Below are 23,617 nucleotides of genomic sequence, written 5' to 3' on the forward strand. Positions count from 1 at the left end.
GTCACTCCCAGCTTTTCTCATTTTCGATGGTATTTGAATTCCTTTGTGGAAGGTAGTTGATTCATCTCTCTTTGTAAATACTCCATTGCAATGACAAATAGATAAGGATACATAGAGTCTCCTTGCCTAATCCCTCTCCTGGCCTAGAATGGTTTGGTAAGGCCATCATTGAGCATCAATGAGTAAGACACTGTTGATACACTCTCCATTACTCAATGGATGAACTTCTGGGGGACCCTTAGATCAGTTAGCATACACCTAAGAAACTGCCAATGTAATGAATAATAGGCCTTTTTAATGTCTACTTTCATCCCACATCTTGGTGATAAACCTTTCCTATTATAGCCTTTGAACAGCTCATGGCTAAATAGGATGTTATCAATGGTACTCCTTCCTTCAATGAATGCAGATTGTGACTTCCCGATGGCCACCTCTATTAACTTCTTTATTCTTCTAGTCACTATCTTGGCAACAACCTTATAAAATGTAGTGCAGCATGTTATAGGTCTGTAGTCTTTCACTTTAGATGGAGGTGGGATCTTAGGAATCAGTGTGATAGCAGTATAATTCCATGCTGGCATCATTCTACCTGTGTGAAAGAAATATGACACATCCTCATATATGTCCTGCTTCACAGTCTCCCATTGCTTGGTGAAGAATTCTATAGGAAAACCATCCACTCCAGGGGCTTTCTCCTTTGTCATATCCCTAATTGCTTCATCAATCTCTTCAGGACTTATATCCATTATTAGTTCATGTTGATGCTGTAAAGTGATATAGTTTCCTGCCTTAATGATACTAGTATTTGGGCATGGCATTTATCCATTAGCATTCCCCATTAGATGTGTAAAAAATCAGTGAACTCCTTTTCTACAGCCTTTGGATCAGTGATCTTCATCCCCAAGTCATTGTATATAAAAGTAATATTATTCTTGCTGGCCCTTATTTTCAGATGTGCATAGAAATATTTAGAGTTGGAGTCACCATGATCAATCCATGTTGCTCTAGATTTCTGCCTTATTATTCTTTCTTCTATTGTACTCCATTTCTCCAAATCACTCATATTCTGCTTTTCCTTCTCAATCAGCTGGTGATTAAAAGGATCAGTGACCAAAGCTGCTTGAACACATTCCAGACTCTACCTAATTTGAGTCAGTTTTTGTTCATAGCTTGCCATAGCCTTGTTCATACCCTTAGCCTCAACTATTAGTCTTTTTAGCTTCAGCCATATAAGTGCCATAGGATCCTACTCTTCTTGTTGTCGCCATACTCTATTCACCATAGGAGTGAAGTCCTTATGGTCCATTGTCATCATGTATAACTTGAAAGGCTTTTGGTAGATAGTTCTTTTATTCTATAATTGAACTACAATTGGGGAGTGATCAGATACTCCAGGTTCCATAAAATTAGCTTCTAGATGTCCATAATTCTGAGTCCAACTGAAATTTCCAAAGGCCCAATCAATTTTACTGTAAACTCTATCATTAGTATTATGTTTGTTGCACTAGGTGGAGAGGCACCCTTTTGCTCTTAGTGGGGTTAGTTACATGTTATCAATACACTGCTTGAAATCCTGCACCTCATTAGTTGTCACTGGTTGTCCTAATCTGTCTTCAGTGGTTAACATATTGTTGAAATCTCCACTGATAAGCCATGATATTTGAATCTGACCACCTAGTATCTGCAATTTATGCCATAGGCTTGCCCTTTACTGCACCTTATTCCTAGCATATATTGTTGTCAACATAATCAGGGAATTTGTTTCTTGCTCTTCCACTGAGCAATGAATGAATTGTTCATGTATTTGGAGTACCTTAACTGTCAAGTGTGTCTTCCATAAAAGCCAAATCATTCCATTTATAGCTTTAGTGTAGTTGCAACAGTAACCCCAATCTCTAGCTACTTTTTCACTATACTTTTTGCCTTTCTTTCCTTTAATCTAGTTTCTAGACACCTAAGGATATCTATTTTATTCTTTTGCAGAAAGAGTCTTAACTCCTTCTGTAGATAGGGCTTGTTTAGCCCTCTTATATTCCAAGTGCACACAATTATGGTAGTTTGAGGGTAGGATCAATCCCAGTCCCATCTCCTTTTGAAGTGCTTGGAACACACTCTTCCAAAATCTTGAACCTATTTATAGTGATGCCCTCATCATTATGAGATTGATGTAGTACTGCAGGACTATAACTATGCTGTCTCATGCACTTTTCATTTCTACTGATCACTTGTGTCACTTGTGTAGGGGTATCTTCAGCTACTGCTTTTTGTTTACCCTTTCCTGCCTCTACTTGCTGATTCTCTTCTCCTTTTCCATCTATTTCCCCATCTTGCTCTTGTTGTTCCTTTGGCCTCCATTCCTGCATTGTTTTCTTCTTTCTAACTCTATTCCTTCTTTTTGGAGCTTTAAACTCAGCCTTTTCATTGCTCTGCTGCTTATTCCTCAAACATTCAAAATTGTCATGGCCAAAATGGATACATTCACTGCAGAACTTTGGCTTTCATTCATACAGAATTTTTTGCTGCATAGTTCCTGATGGGGTAACAATCTCTATAATCTCCAGTATTTGATTAGTGATATAAACCTTCACTAAGACCCTTGCATATGAAATTTTGTTAAGATCAGCCAAAAATATATCAGTATACATAAGAATTCCAATAGCACTAGCCACTTTGCTAAGTGCATCTCCAGTCCAATATCCGTAGGTAAGCTAGGTAAATGAATTTACAATGGAATAGTTGTAATCTATTTAAGGTCAAAATGAAATTCTCTTTCCCAGTTCTGTAGTATGAATGCTTTGTTATGGTATGAGTATGGACCTGCTTGCATTACTAGATCCCTATCCTCAATTGTTGAGAATCTAAAAACACAGTAGCAATCACTGTGATACAAAATTTGAGGTTTCGATACAAAATCCCAAACTGAATCAATATAATCCTCTATAGATTTCACATATGGAGTATCACCTAGAACATAACCAATTAAGGTAGTCGCCCAGTGGTCATTCAACTCTCTCACATCTTTCTCAACAATTTGTACAACAATTTTACCATCTCGATGACTTGGTGGAACATATTCCAGTCTCATGCCCATCTGAGAATTGCGATTTATCTGCATAAGCTCCTTTGCATGTTGTTCTGTTCGTTTCCTACATTTGTTATTGCTGCATGTTGTTCTAGATTTGGGGAAGGTTGCACCAAAGATCCTGCTTCTGAGAACTCTAATCTTCGCGGAATTGTTGGCAATTGGCCCTTGCACTTCTAATTTTTCTTCTCCTCAGCTAGATCTGTAATGTTCCATTGCTTGTCACTTTTACATTCCTCTTCAACAATTGTTTCAATTTCCTCTCGAATTGGCTGGAATCGAGTAGGAAGGAAGCTACCAAATGTTAATGGAGTGAACGCTTGAGTTCCTGTGGTCGCCAGAGTTACAATAGAGCTCACCATTGATGGTTGTTTCCGCCTTCTTGCCATCGATGGTGCAAGTTAGCCTACCTTGGCTAAATGTGAGCCGGGAGAGACATTAGGCCTGTCTAGCTACGATCTTTAATTGAAACTAAAAAATCAACCCCAGACCCGCACCTCGAAACCCGACAAATTTCACAAAAATCCAAACACCCATTCCAAAACGAATTCAACTATACCAAAATTATCAAATCCAATATCAAATCGTCCTTCAAATCCTCATTTTAATTTTTTGAGAGATTTTACGAAAATTTCCATTTTCACTCATTCAATTCACTAATTCAATGATAAAAATAATTATGGAATCATGAAATATAATCAGTTCCAGATAAAGAACACTAACCCCAATCAAACACGTGAAGAACCCTTCCTAAATCGCCCAAACCCGAGGCCTCTAACTCAAAAAGTCATAAAAATGGACAAACCCTCAATATATAAAGAGGTTGCGCAAGAGTTCTGCATTTGCGGACCAAGTAACGCACATGCGAGCTCGCATTTGAGAGCAAAATCACCGCACTTGCGGCCCTCACTTACAGCACAGAAATCGCACGTGCGATCCACTATTCGTATCTGTGATTCCACAGAAGCATCCAAAACTCCATAGAAGTGGACGACCATTTGGAGGCTCTATTTTGCATCTGCGATCAATATACTGCATATGCGATTGCGCACCTGCGATTCCTCACCCGCAGAAGTCAAATAACTAGACGTGCACCATCTCACATAAGCGACCAAAATCATGCAGAAACGGCTCCATACCTGTGTTCCGAAATGCACAGGTGCGACACACCAAAAACAAACTTGCAAAAAATATAGGAACAAATCTAAAACTCGTCCGAAACACATACCGGGCCCATGGGACCCCGTCCAAACATACCAACAAGTTCCATAACATAACACGGACCTTCTCGAGGCCTCAAATCACATCAAACAATATAAAACTATGAACCACACCTCAAATCGAACTTAATGAACTTATGAAGTTTTAATTTCTACAACTCGCGCCGAAACATATTGAATCAAACCGGAATGACGTCAAATTTTGTATGCAAGTCCCAAATGACATAACAAAGCTACTACAACTCTCAGAATAGAAATTTGAATCCAATATCAACAAGGTTAACTCCCGGTCAAACCGTTCAACCTTCAACTTTTCGATTTTGCCAAAATGCATCCAATCAACCTACGAACTTCCAAATCAAAATTTGGACACACTCCTAAGTCCAAATTATCATACGAAGCTATTGGAACCATAAAATACTATTCCAAAGTCGTTTACATAAAATTTGAACTCCGATCAACACTTACCACTTAAGCTTCTAAAACACAAATCATCCTTCTAAACCAATCCCAAAACATCCAAAATTCGAAATCGGCCATGCGCAAAAGTCATAATACATAATACGAAGTTGCTCGAGACCTTAAACTACTGAATGGAATGATAATTATCAAAATGACCGATCGGGTCATTACAAAATTTATTTAGAAAGATATCGACTTTGGTCTTGAGTAGTAAATTAAGCTAGGGTTCTTACTAGCTTCTGGTTTCTTTTCTGATTTTGAGTATTACACTAGTCGGGGTGAGTTTTTGATTCTATACGTCTAAATAAGAGCCTTTTGTTTTGGTTTGCTGCTCTAGAGGAGGTCAGTACACCACCATCCTCTCTCTCTTAAACTACTTCATTTGAAAGTCATAAATGTGCTATTGCTTTCCAGTTAAGTGCTTCGTTTATGGTGTTTGTTCAGTGTACAATTGTTTATTTATGGTTCATCACGACTCACTGAGAATCTATGATACGTTTTTGTATCTATTGTTGGTCAAGTAATTGTATGACTTCAATCTCTGTTTTAAATAGCCTACATGATTAAGCTGCATAACTTGCCTCAGTGATTTCTCACCTCTACCTAGACTTTAGATCATCCTGCAATATTTATTATAGTCTTCATATATATCATGTTTTTTTCTCCTGAGTTCTGTTACTCTGTATTCAGATCCTGTTATAGTCTTCATGTTTGACATGTTGTACCCTTCTAAGTTCTGCTATTCTATACTTAGGTTTTTTCTGTTCATCATGCCATATTCTTTGAGTTCTCCTATGCTATATAAAGGTTGTTGTTGTAGTCTTCATGCCTATCATGCCATGTTCTTTTGAGTTGTGTCATTCTATACTTGGTTTTGCTGTCAAATGATCCTAGTTAGAGTATACATGAAGCTATATAGGAAAACCCTGCCACACCTGATTAAGGCTTGTGAAGACTGAGTATTCAAGAATGCTTTCACCTCTTTACATAAATGTTTAAGTGTTCCTCAAGTACTCTTTATGAACACTTTACATCCATGTCTAAATGTTAATTGTAAACAGTCATGCTAGGATGAACCTTTGTGTACATCAGTGATATATATTATGATCAGCCTATATCTCATGAGTTAGATCATATTTGTATCTGTTGTAGTTAAATGCCAATTGTTTCTACAACTTGAATACAAATTGACCATGCCTTAGTCTATACATCTGAGTTAAGTCTACTCACCCTATTCTTAATCCCTTAATGATACTAATAACCTGATAACCTGATTCTGTAATGTTTGAGACTTATTTTGTCTTGTGAGATTGTAATCTTGATTGAAATCTCTATATGTATAGAATTTTGTTATCGTGACGACCCGAAAGGTCAGCTTGTATTTTAGAACTCAATTCTTCTATTTTAAGTCTTAAAAATATCATTTTTACCCTCCTCGATTTGCATGCACAGTCCGAGTGTGTTTCTGGAAATTTTTTATGTTAAAAGTTGATGAAAATAAGAAATTTTGCCTAAGAACTTCCTTTGAGTTTACTTAGGTCAACATTTTTAGTAAACATACTCGGATTCGTGATTTGACTATCCTGGTGGGTCCGTATCATGATTTGGGACTTGGGAATATGCCCGGAATCAAAATTGGATGTCCCTAGCCGAGATAACGGACTTTCGTGAAATTGGAAAGTTAAAGGCTTAATAAAATGGAAATGTTTGACCAAAGTTTGATTTTTTGGATATCGGGTCTGTATTTTGGTTCTAAAACCTGGTATAGGTCCAATACCATATTTATGGCTTGTCTTTGAAATTTGGTGAGAAACGGAGTTGGTTTGGCGTGATTCGAACGTCTGGTTGAGAAAATAGAAATTTAAAATGTTATTGAGAATTCCATATTGTTTGGTGCTAAATTTTTAGTTCTAGGTGTTAGTTTGGCAATTTAATCGCGCATGCAAGTTTGTATGATATTTTTAGACTTGTGTGCATGTTTGGTTTGGATCCCCGAATGCTCAGGTGAGTTTCGGATAGGCTACAGAGTGATTTGAACTTGGAAAAATTTGCTGGTGTAACGGATCTTGTTGCAGGCTTCGCAATTGTGATCTCTGAGATACTCGCATTTGTGAGCTTTTTATTGCAAATGCGAAGAGGATCTGGGCCACACAAGTTTCGCAATTGCGAAACAAACTTCGCATTTGCGAAGTTGTTCTAGCGAGGGTAGCCTTCGTATTTGCGGTCATCCAGTGTTTGCATTTGCGAATATTTCCTCGCATTCGCGAACTATACAGAAATGAGTAGGGGGTCGCATTTGCGATGTTTCCTTCGCATTTGTGAAGCTCAGGTCGCAAATGCCACATCTGCTGCTAATGAAAAGAGACTTAGGCGGGATTTTTCTCCCATTTATCAAATTTTCAAAACCTAAAATACAAGAGGCGATTTTTCAAAGATCTTTTCTTCCCCAAATCATAGGTAAGTGATTCTAAACTAGTTTCTTTTAATCTTTCACTTCATTTTATAAGAATTCAACTTTAAATCTAAGGTTTTCATGGTGGAATTGGGGATTTTTTGGGGATAAACTAGGGATTTTGAAATTTGGAGATTTAGACCTCAAATTGAGGCCGGATTCCAAAACCAATTATATATCAGGGCTCGGGGGTAATAGGTAATCAAGTTTTGGTTTGAATTTTGGGTTTGGACCAAGCGGGTCTAGGTGTGTGACTGTTGTTGACTTTTTTACTAATAACCTAAATCGAATTTTGATTATCGTGGGTGATTCCTAAGGCTTATTTTGAATCGTTTGGTTGGTAATTTGCTAGATATTATTGGTTCAGATGCTAGTTTGAAAGGCAAAGCTGTGGTTGAGCTTTGAGTGGTCCTTGGAGCGAGGTAAGTATTGTGTCTAACCTTGACTTGGCGGAATTAGGAACCCTCGGACTATTTGCTATGTGATTCTCATGTGAGCGGTATATATGCGAGCTGACAAGTGCTTATACGCCGCCAAATTATCTGTTTTCCCTGATTTACCGCTTTTCTTTAATTGTTTCCGTTCCTGTCTTAACTGTTATATGCTCTACATACTTTCCATGCTTAACTTCTACATGTTTATCAATATCTTCTCCCGTTAATGATGTAGCTCTTTTCATAATTTCTCGAATCCCTGCTATTTGCTTAACTTGACTTATTTTCACCTTATAACTGTGAATTACTGGATTGATCTCACTGTGTAGTACTATTTGCATAAATCCTATATTGAACAAGGTTTCCCTTTTGATTTAGTTTTGTATTTATTGATCGTAAAGGCTTTGTAGTTTCCACTGTTGATTTGACTGTGTACATTGCATGTTTGGTACTGATATGGTGGGATCGGGCTGCACGCCACAGCAAGTTTAATAAGGGTGGATTGATACGGTGGAATAACGATGAAGTCATATTGTACGGTGGGATCGGGTTGCACGCTGCAATAGATGAAATAAGGGTGAATTGATATGGTAGAATAAGGGTGAATTGTGATATTGATATATAGTGGGATCGGGTTGCGTGCTGCAATAAATCTATATTATTTACTATTATTGATATTGTTACGGTGGAATAAGGGAGAATTTTGTGTTGTCTGGTGGGATCGGGTTGCGCGCCGCAACAACCTATATGTTTCCATTTCCTAACTGGTAAAGATTGGTAGATTCCGAACAATACTGGTTTATTTTTGAGGTTGTGGTTATCATTTTTTGTTAGCTGTTTAAATTCTGTTTCGTATTTCCATTATTCTGTCATTATTATATACTATGTTCAGGTTCTAATGTAGGTGATCCGCCTTGGCCTCGTCACTACTTCATCGAGATTAGGCTTGGCACTTACCAGTACATTGGGTCTGTTGTACTGATACTACACTCTGCACACTGTGTAGAATTTGGAGTCGATCCCAGCGACGATTATTAGAGTGCCCGGATTGGATATCTGGGGAGACTTGAGGTACGTCTGTTCAACGCCCGCAGCTCCTAGAGTCCCCGTCCTCTTTTATTTTTAGATGTATAACTTCATTCAGTCAGCTTTGTACTTATTTCAAACCTTTATTTGTATTGCTTTAGAAGCTCGTGCACTTATGACACCAGGTTCATGGAATTGTAATAGACGTTTGGCTAGTTTAGTTTCCGCATTTATACTTAGAACATATCTGTTATTTCAGTTCATTATTAATGTCATCATTTAAATGGTTAAAAGAAGCAAAATGTTCTAACGTTGGCTTGCCTAACAAGTGAAATGTTAGGCTCCATCACGGTCCCGACAGTAGGAACTCCGGGTCGTGACAGTTATGAACCTTTGTTTATCCCTTATTGTCATGACCCCGGTTCACCCTCTATGAACTATCGTGACGGCACCTAGTCTCTACGACTAGGTAAGCCTAAAATGCGGAAGATAAACCAAATTTGCAGAAGAAAACAATTTAAAACAGAAATAGAGTTATAAAACAACGTTTTAAAGTGCTACTCGGCATACACAATATTAACTCTTAAAATCAATACATTTTCCCAAAACCCGAAAACCCATGAATCACAAGCTAAGAGATACTATGAGCACGTGATTTTTGCTCTATAAGAAATACTCCTATAAAGTCCCAAGAAAATAGATTTTTTAATTATTTGCCATTTTAGAAATATTTGTAAAATTTTATTTAATTGTTTGCATTTTGTGAACCTTTAAGTTTTATTTAAATTATGAAAAATACCAAAAATATTTGCATTTAGTATTTGTTTTTGCATTTTTAGAATTAATTAGTTATTATTTGCTTTATAGAAGTTGAAAATCGCAAAAAAAAAAGTAATAGTTCCTTTTTTACATTTTTGTCTTTAATTTTTGTCTATTGATTTTCCTTTTAATTTAGAATTAAGTGATATTTACGATTTTTATAATTATCTAGTTAGTTTAATTTTACATTTTAGATTGTTTTTAATTTTAGGATTTCTAATTAAAAAAAAAAGAGATTAAAAGAAAAGGAAATTAAAGGAAGAATTGGAGAAGGGGCTCATTTATAAAACTTGGGCCAGTTTTGCACACAAATTCGGCCAACCGTTCCCCCTACACAATTTAATTCCCTTCAGCCCAAACATTTCCCTCTAGAGCCCCAACCCAAAGAAAATCGGACCTGACCCACCAAAACAACCCACCCGTTTACCCTTAATATAAAACCCCCTTTATAATTTTTCCCTCATTTTGAACCCTAAACCTAAGAAGTCAGATATGTGGCGACCCTTTCTACTGTTCATCTTCCCCAGCTCTCAACTCTCCCTCAACTCACCATTAATTCACCCGAGTTCACTCAAAATGGTCCCTCCTCCACGTCATTTGATTCCCAACGGTTTTGTCAGTAGGGAGTACGAATTTTCTCTCCCAAATAGCACGATTTCAGATTCAAAAGGACAATTGTTGGACGAATGGGAGCCGTGGATAGATGAAAATCGATCCACGCCTTCCATTTGTCCCAAAAATTGTTGAAAAATCAGAAGATTTCGAATATTTTGAGCAAAAGATTCGATAATTTTCGAGGGTTATATATAGGAGGTAAGTCTTCTTTTTCTGGGGGGGGGGGGGGAAGGAAAAATAAAATAAAAAAAGAAGAAGAAGAAAAAAAATCAGGAGAAAAATCAGAAAAATCTTCAGAAAAATTTAGTAGTGAAATTTCTAGTGTTTAAAGCTTTTTCTTCTTTTGAAGCTTTTTCGGATTCGGCATCTTTTCAAAGACGAAAATATGAGCATGGTTTTAGATTGAAGATTAAATTGGAGTTTTTTTTATTGCTGGGGTTTGGAGTTTTGACACTATTGGTTTTCTGTCCAATTTTCGGTTGCAGTTTGGATTTGTTTGGCTGATCTGTTAAGCTGCTGATACTGTCGCTGAATTTCTTCTCCCATTTCAGAGTTTCGTTCAATATTTTCAGCTTTTTTTTGCTAATAGGTATGTTTCAACACCGTTGTATTCATTTTCTATTTAAATGAAGTCGTTGATATCTGGTTGGTTTGTTGAATGCTTGTGATAGTATGTCAACATGAACTTAAATAGACCTATATTAAACGGTTTATGGATTTAAGTATTAGAGTTTTGTTAGGTCAAGATTTGAGGGCAAGCATGAAGCCAACCACTGAGGAAAAGAATTTTGGTCCCTGTTTATTTTTAGAAGTCAAGTTCCTGTATTTTGGAGTTCTTTTACTGCAAAAATATTCCTTGTTCTACTGTTGACATGTGAGAACAATTGAAGTGAGTGTTGGTTGAGTCTGCTACATCACTTGGTAGCAAAATTGCATTAGTTTGGTGCAACAAACATTTCATAGTTTCCTTATTTTGCCCTATGCACACTTATGTGTATTAGTTGGTCAAATGGCTTAATTCCCCTGGTCTGGTGATTTCGCTTAAATATTTGGATAAATCTCATGAATTTGCTCGAATATAGTTACTTTATTGAGTGCCTGTATTTTCTCTGTTCTTTTTTTGCAAAACTAGTAGTGTTCAATTTCAAGTTTGGCCTTAATAAAAATGGCATCAGATTATTAGCAAAAATAGATTCACTTTGAGGATTTCTACAAAAATGGTAATTTAACTTAGATTTATCAATTGAAAAGGACGCTATTAGGAGCATTGAACCAAATTTGTCCTTTGGATAAAGTTTCAGAACAAAACCAAGGCATTCATATGATGAACAATCCATAAAGTCATGCTATTTGGCATTGTCTCGGTGACAGCAATATGTATGCATTTATTTCATCTTGTACTCGCACCTCTCTTTTCGCAAGACACAATTACCATGGCACTTTAGCCTTGCATCTGGATAGATTTTTGAATTCCCAAAGTTTTATGTTTATAAAGGTAAGAACCCCGTAGAATCACATTTGACACTAGACCTTCATATTTTTATGTCGCTATTTCTATTTTTCAAATAGTCTTATCCTTTTTTGGTAAGTGTATCAATCTGTTGCTCTGTATAATTTTTCCACTCTCTACTTTGATAGAAGTTAGGTTCTTAAAATTTGTACCCTGCTCCTTTGTTATTGTCTCAGTCTTTTGTTCATTGGAATAGTTGAGACCGAAAATTCTTCAATTTTGGAATGGCCAATATGTATCAATTCATAGATTCCATGCCAACTCAAATAAAAAAAACAATTTCAATTATTGTAATTGTGTTTGGAGCGTGACTCCACTTTGGATGGGAGTCTGCCGATCAAGTTTGAATTGATCAGGCTTGAGGCCCAATATTGTTATTCAACAATGTAAAGTTCATTGGACTCACTGCCGTTCACATGCAAGCTTCTAAATTGGGCATGTTATTTTGGGCCCATTCGCACCTCTTATTTGATTCATCAGATTCCACAAGACCAAAGAAAAACCTTTTTAATAATAAGTTATAGTACTAATGTTGCTATTGACCATTGAGTAGTGTAGTAAAGTAATAATTTATTCATTGATCTTCTGCCTACATATATATGCCTAGCAAATAAGTTGTACTGATAAGCCTTGTTTGAAAAGCGTCGTAGTTTGCTTTACGCTCTATTTAGACTAGTATCATAATTGTGTATACGTTCGCGTAACATAATTGCAAGTTTAATTCTAAAAATGACTCGAGGGATGCGTTTGCGCAACTTCAACCAAACTTTTCTTAATAAAAATAAACAAAGCGTTATTAATTGTGGACACGTTCGCGTGACATGATTTTAACGCGCCAAAGGAAAAAAGTATACGTTCGCGTAACTCAATTCTTTAATTACGAATAAATCAAGTGATTAAAAGAGGGTAAAAAGATAATTGCACATAGGTCATAAAAATGAGTAGTTAAACAATTTAAGCCAAGTATAAATTGCTAAGCGACCTTGCTAGAACCACGGAACCCGGAAATGCCTAACACCTTCTCCATGGTTAATAGAATTCCTTATTCAGAATTTCTAGTTCGCAGATTTTCAAGGGAAAGTCGAAACTTCCTCGATTTGGGATTTAAAATAAACCGGTGACTTGGGACACCAAAACTATTCCAAGTGGAGACTCTGAAAAAATAAATAAATAATCCCATTTCGCATAATGTCACTTAAATTGGAAAAACTCCCTTGTATACCTCTCGGGGTGTGTAAAAAGGAAGTGTGACAGAAACATAAGAAGCTCTAACTCCAGAAATGTCTAACCAAACGTGGAATACTGAAGGGCTATACTATTACAGAAAGATAGAAAGGGACTCCTCGGTCTACAGATGTGGCAGATATACCTCGAAGTCTCTACAGAAGCGCCTCGCCTCAAGGATGATAAGACAGATTGAAAGTACCTGGATCTGCACATGAAAAACATGCGCAGAAGGGGCATGAGTACACCACAACAGTACTCAGTAAGTGCCAAGCCTAACCTCGGTTGGGTAGTGACGAGGAAGGACATGGCCCTACTGAGATTAAATTTAACACTCTCCCTCACCAAAACAATAAATAATAACAACAGGGAGAATGAAATAATAAGAACACGTCTAGCTTCAATCATTTAATTCCACAATGCTAGCCTCAACTCAGAGTCAATACTCAATCAGTACCAAATTCCATGAAACATGATAAGAGTTTCTCAACACATGGGATGACAAGTCTAACCATGAAATATATGATCAAAGAGTACAACAATTACAAGAATAAGACTAGCTCTCATGCGATGACCCGACAACAATGCATAGGTACTCATCACCTTACCAATACATCGTACTCAACATCAAAACACATAGAAAATAGACAAATAATACCTAATCCCTCAAGCCAGGGTTAGACCCAATACTTACCTCGCCTCCGCGGGCCACTCAAAGCTCAATCCTGGCCTTTCCTTTCACACAAGCCTGCGGACCAGTAGAATCTGAAAATTTACCAACCAAACGGTTCAATTTAAGCCTTAGGAACTACCCATGATAGCAAGGAATTCAATTAAGGTCTTCTTTAAGAAGTCAACACCTGGGCCCGCTTGATCCAAACCCGAAATTCGGACCAAAATTTGATTACCCATTCACCCCCGAGCCCGGATATACAATTAGTTTTGGAATCCGACCTCAATTTGAGGTCTAAATCCCCAAATTTCGAAATTCCTAAGTTCTACCCAAAATCTCCAATTCCACAATGAAAACCCTAGATTCTAGGATAAAATCTTGTAAAAAAGAGTAAAAGAGTGAAAGAAATGAGTTAAGAATCACTTACTTATGATTTGGGGAAGAAGAATATTTGAAAAATTGCCTCTTATGTTTTAGGGTTTGAAAAATTGAAAAATGAATGAAAAATCCTGTTTATATAGCACCCCTATAGTACGTGGTCCGTGAAATTTCGTGCACAGCCACGAACCTCCACCGCGGTCCGTGAAATTATGGGTGCGGCCGCGAAAGCTGAGCCTTACCCTACTGCGGTCCGCGAAGTCCTCACCGCGGTCGCGTTCTTCTACCGCGGTCCGCGAATTTCACTCCGTGGCCGCACTCCTAAGATCTGAAACCTACTTTCTGCAACTATCCAACATTAGATCTTTTTCTAAGTCTGGACATCCCGTAGCCTATCCGAAACTCACCCGAGCCCTCAAGGCTTCAAATCAATCATGCACACAAGTATTAACACATCACATGAACTTGCTCGAGCGATCGAGTGCCAAAATAACACCTAGAACTACGAATTTAGCACCAAATTACATGAAATTTTCAAGAAAGTTCAAAACTTCTATTTTCTCTACCAAAGGTCCGAATCACGTCAAAACAGTCCCGTTTCTCACCAAAGTTCATAGATAAGAAATAAATATTATATTAAACTTATACCGGGCTCCTGAACCAAAATACGGACCCCATACCAACAAGATCAAATATCATTCAATTTCTTTAAATCCTTAGATTTTAAGTTTAACAATTTTTAACAAAAATTCTCTACTCGGGCTAGGGACCTCGGAATTCGACTCTGAGCATAAGCCCAAGTACCATATTTTATTGCGGACCCTCCGGGACCGTCAAAACATGGGTCTGTGTCTGTTCACTCAAAATATTGACCGAAGTCAACTAAAATCACTTTTAAAGGCAAAAATTATTATCTTCTCAAATTTTTATATAAAGGCTTTTCGGAAACACGTCCAAACTATGCACACAAATTGAGGAGAAGAAAAAAAGAGGTTTTGAAGGCCTCGGAACACCAAATTGGGTTCTTAAACAGGAGATGACCTTTTGGGGTCATCACACCTTAGGTGAGTCGGTCCTTGGCATTGACACACAATTAGGAAAAACTGCCCTAATGTTAACGGGTCATGCACCCAGCGACATGACTTTTGTGGTAAGACAAATAAGCCTGGCGAGACACTTAAAGATCCGAAGCAAACACTTACTAAAACCTTTATTTACCCACTTCAAAAAATGGAAATCAACAGAAACATCCCTGAAATTAACATGGTGATGTGAGCGCCACGCAAGTTGAAGTAGTGGTGGAAGAATAATCGCCGGGAATACGGAGATGAGATTCAGACTCACCTGGGGGCATTGACCCCTTTGCTAAACATCCGAGCAGACATGGTGCTCACTCGCCTATTGATAGAGTTTTGGGATCTGGCTAAGGTGGTGTTCAAATTTTGCTGAACGTGAGTTAGTACCAACACTGGAGGAAGTCACTAGTTTCACGGAGCTTCCATTTATATGGAGGAAACCAATACTACCAGTTACCATGCCCGATTATAGATTCTTGGGTGTTTTAGGTATGGTTAATAGTCGAGGTTTGAGAAATATCAAGGATGGATGGGTGAGCGTAGACTAGCTGTTCAATATCTTTGGACATCGCGAAAGCTCAAGCAACATCGGAGAGTCTCAGGCCTATCACTTTCTCATAGGCACTGCTTAGATTACTGGTCTTCCCGCAGATGAGGGATAAGATCAACATCAACTTATTACATGTGGTTCTTGACACCTTCCGTGGTAACTTTCAAGCTACTCTAGTGCCGATGGCGCTAGATGAGATTCTAAGGGCTTTGTCTGCATGTGCCGGGGGTATGATTTTTTAAGGGTTGTAACTTGCTACTTCAGATCTGGGCCACATAATATTTCTTCCAGCCAGAGGCTACCATTGACTACTTTGTGGGCGTCAACAACATGATCTGCAACCACATCGAGAGAATGAGACATTGGGTCTCCTCACATGGGCAAGAATAGTGGAGGGAGATGCTGACTAATCTAATTGAAGAATGGCTCAACTGGAAGCTGTCATGGTTAGGTGGGAGGGATATCTTAAGGACTCCTCAGAAATAATTTATTGAGTTGATCGGACTTGAGGGCATCTAACCATACCCACCCCTGCAGGTTCTCAAACAGTTCGGTATGATCTAGGATGTGCCTCTATGGACGAGGACAACGCTACATGAGGATGAGAACAACAGATAGATTCCAATCCCTAGGATAAGAAGGCTCCAAGAAGAGTGGAACTATCTAGTCACACTGTCGATGGGTCAAAACTCGTGGTGCACTCCAGAGTATTATGTCTGAATCAATGAGGAAGATGAGCTAGCCCAACCAAGAAGAGAGGGTATAGCCTAATTGGAGGACGTAGTGGCTTCTTTGCAAATCTACGATAAGATTCTGCCACATTACCTTGTGACTACCTCAATGCACCATCAAGTGGTCCCGAGATCCATTGATCACATGTTGCCACCTACTGAAGATAATGACCGGGTAGTGGAGTGCGTCCACATAGAGTCTGAGACAGAGTCGGAAGAATACCCAGAGGAAGGGTCAAAGTTTAACGATAACGAGGAGGAGTTTGAAGAAGATCCAGAGGAAGAGCCAGAAGAAGAAGAGGAGATGGAAAATGATTCTGGGGATTGTTATTGGAAGTTGGTTGAATTAACTTTCTTTCCCACCTAACAAATCGGGTCAAGATCAAGTATCCTGTCATCCCAATCTCAAGTAACGGCTCGTCGGCAGCCATGAATTATCATTTCTACATCATTTACATAGCATCTTAATATAATCCGCATTGCAATATATTGGTATATGTGTATTTCATTTATTTTGCATGAACAAAAATCGTAGCATGGAACCTTTTCTTAGGAGAAGACCAAACTACAATGCTACGAGGGACATCAAATCCATTAGCAGGTCAAGGATCCAAGTTCAAGCATAAAACGACCAATGAAACTCAAAATTTTTTAATCCTTCAAATCAAGCCACAAAATTCAAGCTATTATGAGTGCCCAATCCTCCGCCTCCATGTATCATCATAATACGATATTGGGGAAATTCCTGTGAGTATTGCTTCCTCAAAAAAATCTTCGCTCCAGAACTACATAAGGCCTGATCCTCGTTAAGTCCGAGTTATGTAAGTAATTCAAAGCCAGAACTCCGCCCCCAATCTATCCAAAATGCTTTTCAAAATCTTCCCAGAATCTTCCTTAACTCAATCCAGCAACTCATAATCTTTATGTCACTCCTGCAATGCATGTCTAAAGTCGGGAAAAATTGACTTTGGTTCAATTTCTTTTCCCAAAAACTCTTTCATCGCCTCCGATCAAAAAGGGGCAGCTATTGACAGCTAATTTTTACCTTCCCTTTTAAAATTTATTTATTTTATTCTTAATAATTTACAATAAATATTTTGAAAATATTTTCTAGTAATAAATACTTATTTCTACAAATTAATTAATTATAAGTTTTGAAAATAATCATCAGGAATTAGTGTTATGTAGTTATAAATATACTTATTATTGTTTAGATTATTAAAATAAAATGCACCGGATATGTAGTTATCTAATGACTCCCGTTCCATCTTCGATTTTTAACTTAGAGAGGACCCCTGAACCCTAATCATTTTACCACCTCCCCTGCCACCTCACTTTCCCTTTCCTCTCTCTTTTCTCTCATCCCTTCGAACCCTATCAGTCATGGAATCTTGCACAAATTAGTGCAAGGTCACAAAACCCATCTAGATTGTCCTTCCATGTTTCTCCATCCCCAAATCCCGCTGATTTCCCCTTTTTTCTCTTCAAGTATAAGACGCCAGAAACGACCAGTAAAGTTGAAGCACCCATTTCACCTTCGTGCTTTCAAATCAAACTAGCAAAATCGTCTGCTTTTTCCCTAGATTGTGAGGCCAATGATTCATTTCCATTATCGTTGATTAGATTCAAAACCTCTAATTGAAATCCTAGACCTAAATGATAAAACTTCATTTATCTGATTTCACCACTCGTTCTATCAAATCAGAGCATGCATGGCCGATATCACCAGTTTCATCATTAATATTCATTGTCCAGAGGTCAAACATAGTGACCTCTAAAAAATGGAGCTTTGACTGATGGATTCTCATTCTCAATGGTTGAATCCTTCAACCTCGTGCTTAGGTAAAGTTCTCGATGTTCTTTCCACTGTATTTTTCTAATTTTACCCGCCTTGCTATCATTATTAATCTTTTATCACTCTTCATTATCCTATATGAATCTGTTGAAACCCTAGAGCATAAAATGGCACTATAAAAGGGCCTTTAATTTTATCACCTAAAATGGAAATAAACACTAAGAATACCTAAAAAACAAAAAAAGCAATATAGTAGTGTTTTAGAACTTCTTCGACTAAGGTTAAGTTCTTACTGAATTTCTATTTTTTTTTGCTCTGAGTTTCTCATTGGTTGCATCTTAGAGCTCTTGGGTCGTAAACAACTACAAATTCTTATTTAATCTGCTGCAGTAGAAAAGGTTAGTACACCTCTAACTCTTCTCTTTTGATCATCTTACTTGAATGTCATGAATATGCTTGTTGTCCCACTGACCTTCGAAGTCAATGACACATGTTGTGAGCATATCCTCCAAAATCTAAATTGTCCACTTCGGCTGCCCGTCAGTGTGCGAATGAAAGGCTGTATTGAGCTCTACCCAGGTACCCAACTCGCTCTGAACTCCTCTCCAGAAGTGCGAAGTGAACTGAGGGCCTCTATCTGAAATGAGAAAAACATGCACACCATGCAAGAAAACAATCTCCTGAATGTAAATCTGGGCCAATCTCTCTGAAGAATACGTAGGCACAACCGGAATAAAGTGTGCCAACTTGGTCACCCTATCGATAATGACCAAAACTACATCAAACCTCCTCAAAGTTTGCCACAACCCAACTACGAAGTCCATAGTAATGCGCTCCCATTTCAACTCAGGTATAACCATCTGCTAAAGTAGGCCACCTAGAATATGGTTCTCATACTTGACCTGTTGGCAATTCAGACATCTCCTCACAAACTCAACTATTTCCTTCATCCACCACCACCAATAATGCAGCCTCAGGTCGCGATACATCTTTATAGCCCTTGGATGAATAGAATACCGAGAACTGTGTGCCTTCTCTAGGATCTTCTCCCTCAAGCCATCAACACTAGGAACACATAGGCGATCGTAAAGCTGCAAAACACCATCCTTACCGATAGTAACCTCCTTGGCACCACCCTATACTACTGTATCTTTGAGAAACAACAAATGTAGATCATCGTACTAACGAGCCTTTATCCACTCGAGTATTGAAGACTGAGCCACGACACATGCAAGAATCCGACAGGGCTCTGAAATATCCAACCTCACAAGTATGTTAGATAAGGACTGAATATCCAAGGCCAATGGCCTCTCTTCTACCGAAATGAATGCCAAACTGCCATACTCTCAACCTTTCTACTCAAGGCATCCTCAACCACATTCGCCTTTCCTAGATGATAAAGAATGATAATATCATAGTCCTTTAGTAACTCAAGACACATGCACTGCCTCAAATTAAGATCCCTCTATTTGAACAAATGTTGCAAGCTGTGATGATTGGTGTAAACTTCACAGGACACCCCATAAAGATAATGCCTCCAGATCTTGGGAGCATGAACTATTGAGGCTAACTCCAAATCATGTACAAGGTAATTCTTCTCGTGGGGCTTCAGCTGAAGTTAAGCATAAGCAATGACTCGCCCCTCCTGCATCATTACACAACCTGGGCCAATGTGTGAAGTGTCACAATAAATAGTATACATCCCTGAATCGGAAGGAAACATTAACAATGGTGTTGTAGTCAATGTAGTCTTAAGCTTCTGAAAGCTTGCCTCGCAATCATCATACCATCGAAATGGAGCACTGTTCTAGGTCAATCTAGTCAAAGGTGATGCAATAGATAAGAAGCCCTCCATAAACCCACAATAATAACCTGCTAACCCCAAGAAGCTCATGAACTCGATCGTTGTAGTAGGACGAGGCCAACTTTGGACTCTCGATCTTATTGGGATTTACCTTAATACCCTCGCTTGATACAACATGCCCCAAGAATGCCATAGAATCTAACCAGAACTCGCACTTAGAGAATTTGACATATAACTTCTGTTCCCACAAGGTCTGAAGCACAACTTTCAAATGGTGCTTATGCTCCTCTATGCTACGCGAGTAGATCAATAAGTCATCAATGAAGACAATGAGAAATGAGTCAATATATGGCCGGAACACCTGATTCATCAAATCCATAAATGCTGTCGGGGCATTGGTCAAGACACATTGCCAAAAACTCACAATGACCATATCTAGTCCGAAAGGCCATCTTTGGAACATCCGAAGCACAAATCTTCAACTGATGATATCTAGAGTTGATCTTAGACAACACCCTGGAACCCTGCAACTGGTCAAACAAATTATCAATACACAGCAACGGGTAATTGTTCTTAATGGTAGCTTTGTCAACTGTAGGTAATAAATGCACATATGCATAGTCCCATACTTCTTCTTCATGAAAAACATCGGTCCACCCCAAGGCGACACACTCGGTCTGATGAACCCCTTTGCCAGCAACTCCTCAAGCTGTTCCTTCAACTCTTTTGGAGCCATGCAATATGGTAGGATAGTGATAGGCTGGGCACCTAGAGCCAAATCAATATATAAATCGATATCATGATCTGGCGACATGCCTGGGAGATCAGAAGGAAACACATCGGAGAACTCTCGCACCACGAGCAATGAATCAATCGTCGGAGTCTCTACAAAAGTATCTCGAACATAAGCTATATAATCCAAACAACCCTTCTCTACCATGTGTCGCGCCTTCAGGAAAGATATAACCCCACTAGATGCATTGATAGATAAACCCTTCCACTCCAATCTAGACAACTTCGGTATCACCAAGGTAATAGTCTTTGCATGGCAATCAAGGATGGCATAATATGGAGACAACAAGTCCATGCCCATGATGACCTCAACGTCTATCAAATCGAGCAACAAGAGATCCTCTCTAGTCTCATGACCACAGAAAGTCACGATACAGGACCAGTAAATCCAATGCACAACAATAAAATCGCCCGCTAGTGTGAATACATATATAGGAGTACCTAAGGACTTGCGAGGAACACATAGAAAATGAGCAAACATAGATGAAACATATGAATATGTAGACCCTGGATCAAATAGCATCGTAGCATCCCTACCATAGATAGAAATAATAATTGTGATCATGGAATCTAAGGCTACTACATCTGGTCTGACTGGAAAGGTATAGAATCTGGCTGGAGCGCCATTTGACTGGTCTCTACCTCTAGGACAACCCCTATCCACCTGCCATCCACTTATGGGCGGCTAGACAACTGGTGCAGCAGCTGCTGCAGTAATCATGGGCCGTTAGTCCTGCTGCTCAGTCTTACCCCTAAGTCTAGGACAAAAGTTCTTCACGTGGCCAAGATCCTCGCACTCGAAACAACCACTTGGAATGGTGGACTAATGACTTAAATTTGACCCTGATGGCCTGAATACCTGCTGGAAGAACACTGAATAGAGCCAGTGCAATAAGTACTCTCTAGAATGGCACTGAAATGGGGTTGTGCTAGAGCACCCCGAGCAAGCGGTGGTGTTGACTACATGGGCCTCCTAGGCTAACCCCTCATGAACTGACCTCTGCCCCCAGGTGGGACACCAGTGAATCCTCCAAACTGCTGGGGCCGCTTATCCCTTGGCGCAAACTCTCCACTACGGTTGTGAATACACTCGATCCTTCGAGCTATATCTACAATCTGAAGAAAAGAAGTCCCCAGCTCTGCCTTATGGTCCATAAGTACCTAAATCTCAGGGTGTAAACTTGCAATGAACTTCCACACCCTCTCTGCATCTATGGGGAGTATAATAGTGTCATGGAGAGACAAGTCAGTAAATCTCGCCTCATAGTCGGTGACAGATATATGATCCTGATGGAGTCACTCAAACTGACCCCGAAGCTCCTCTCTCTCAGAAGGGGGTACATACATCTCCAAGAACAAATGTGTAAACTGATCCCAATTCAAGGTAGGTGAACCTACTGGCAAGCTAAGAAGATAATCCTGCCACTATCTATGGGCCTTGCCCTCAAACTAAAAAGTGGTGAAGTCCACCGCATTGGACTCCAATATCCCCATGTTCCGGAGCCTATCCCTGCACCGGTCAATGAAATCTTAGGTTTTCTGAACGCTCAGCCCTAAAGGTAGGGGGCGAAGCCTAGTCCATCCGTCCAGCCGCTTCTGATGATCGTCAGTCGTAACTGATACAGCCTCTGGCATAGTAGCTGCAACAGGCTAGGCCCCCCACACGTAGTGTGCCTGGGTCTAATAAACGGTAGTAATGTGCCCTGGAGATTGAGCAGTAGGGGTCTGTACTCCCCCTCCCCCTGAGATATGGCAGGGTCCGCTGGAAATAAACCACCCTGTGCCATATAATCCATGAACCACAACATACGGCCCATGACCTCCTAGAATCTCAGCGCTGTCATGAAATCTACTTGGGCCAGCACAGGTGCAAGCACCTCATCTTCCTCCTCAACAACAGGATCCTCTATTAGATCCAAAGGTGGCACAACAAGAGCAACACTAGGGCACCTTTGTCCTCTGACTGGAGCTGAGCCCTCCCCTAGCCTCTACCTCGGCCTCTAGCAACGGGGGGAATAGCCCTTCCACCGCCTAGTACATCCTCCGCGCGCGTCCTCGCCATCTGTGAGAGATCAATTCAAAGACACTTAGTATAGTATCAACTTCACAATAAGAGATGAAGAAAGAGAAATTTTCTAACACCCTATAGCCTCTCGAAGATAAGTACGGATGTCTCCGCACCGATCTGCACGACTCTATTAGTCCTGCTCATGACAAGTGAGACCTACGTGAACCTGCTTTGATACCAAGGTGTCACGACCTAATTTTCATACTAGGTCGAGACTGCACCTAACGCTACTGTTAGGCAAGCCACAAGTGAAACTACCATTTATTTATCCCTTTTTAACATATTTTTTAACTACACTAAAAATTTCATGCAACGGTGATAGGTTTTTTAAACAAATATCAACATAATAAGTATATAATCTACTGTAATAGAAGTTACAAGTACAACAGTACAAAAGCGCTACAAATCCCCAAAATGCGACATCGCAAGTACATGAGCAATCTAAGAAATAATCAAAACCACTAAGACTACTATCTGAAAGTAATAAACAGAAATAGTAAATAAGATGGAAGGAGACTCCGGTGCTGCGAATCGTAGCAAGGCAAGAAGCTCACCCCTAAGTCTCCGTAAAAGATCGTCTACGCGCCCACGTGACCACTAATGGAACCTGTCTAAGTATATGCACATCAGTGCAGAAGTGTAGCGTGAGTACAAAGAACAACACGTACCCAATAAGTATCTAGTCTAGCCTCGAAGAAGTAGTGACGAGGGGTTGACTTGACACTTACTAGAGGTCAATCACAATAATAAAAGTGCATAATGTAGACATGGTGGGCATACAACAGGTATCAATGAATCAAATAAAAAAACTACAATAAAGACAGTGAGAGTCTGTAACACATCACCAACATCTCATAACTGATCGTGAAGGCATTAACTCTATTATTCAATCTAGAACCCGTTTCG

The 23,617-nt window shown here is 39.2% G+C and overlaps 2 protein-coding genes and 1 long non-coding RNA gene across 3 annotated transcripts; 1 reads left to right on the plus strand and 2 right to left on the minus strand.

Annotated features, from left to right (window-relative positions):
• Positions 1 to 838: 838 nt before the first annotated feature.
• On the minus strand, positions 839 to 1,627 carry LOC142163056 (uncharacterized). Its single transcript, XM_075220306.1, has 3 exons — positions 1,548 to 1,627; positions 1,370 to 1,439; positions 839 to 1,087 (listed from the first exon to the last, which is right to left on the minus strand). The coding sequence occupies exons 1-3, from the start codon at positions 1,625 to 1,627 to the stop codon at positions 839 to 841; spliced, it is 399 nt and encodes a 132-aa protein (XP_075076407.1).
• Positions 1,628 to 9,979: 8,352 nt separating this feature from the next.
• Positions 9,980 to 10,767, plus strand: LOC107810834 (uncharacterized). The gene is made up of 2 exons (XR_001653748.2): positions 9,980 to 10,308; positions 10,596 to 10,767. It is a non-coding gene; the product is annotated as an uncharacterized LOC107810834 (long non-coding RNA).
• A 9,562-nt stretch (positions 10,768 to 20,329) lies between these two features.
• On the minus strand, positions 20,330 to 21,166 carry LOC142163057 (uncharacterized). Its single transcript, XM_075220307.1, has one exon. The coding sequence runs from the start codon at positions 21,164 to 21,166 to the stop codon at positions 20,330 to 20,332; it is 837 nt and encodes a 278-aa protein (XP_075076408.1).
• Between the last annotated feature and the right edge of the window lie 2,451 nt (positions 21,167 to 23,617).

The sequence above is a fragment of the Nicotiana tabacum genome, chromosome 8 (genome assembly GCF_000715075.1).
Source record: "Nicotiana tabacum cultivar K326 chromosome 8, ASM71507v2, whole genome shotgun sequence".
Taxonomy (NCBI): domain Eukaryota; kingdom Viridiplantae; phylum Streptophyta; class Magnoliopsida; order Solanales; family Solanaceae; genus Nicotiana; species Nicotiana tabacum.

Bases quoted from the DNA above. Each gene is read 5' to 3' on its own strand.
- LOC142163056 (XM_075220306.1), bottom strand. From the start codon at position 1,627: ATGTTAACCACTGAAGACAGATTAGGACAACCAGTGACAACTAATGAG. The intron at 1,440-1,547 runs GTAACTAACCCC...TGGAAATTTCAG, and splicing joins AAGCAGTGTATTGATAACAT to TTGGACTCAGAATTATGGAC. The intron at 1,088-1,369 runs GTAGTTCAATTA...TTTAATCACCAG, and splicing joins TATCTGATCACTCCCCAATT to CTGATTGAGAAGGAAAAGCA.
- LOC142163057 (XM_075220307.1), bottom strand. From the start codon at position 21,166: ATGCTATTTGATCCAGGGTCTACATATTCATATGTTTCATCTATGTTT.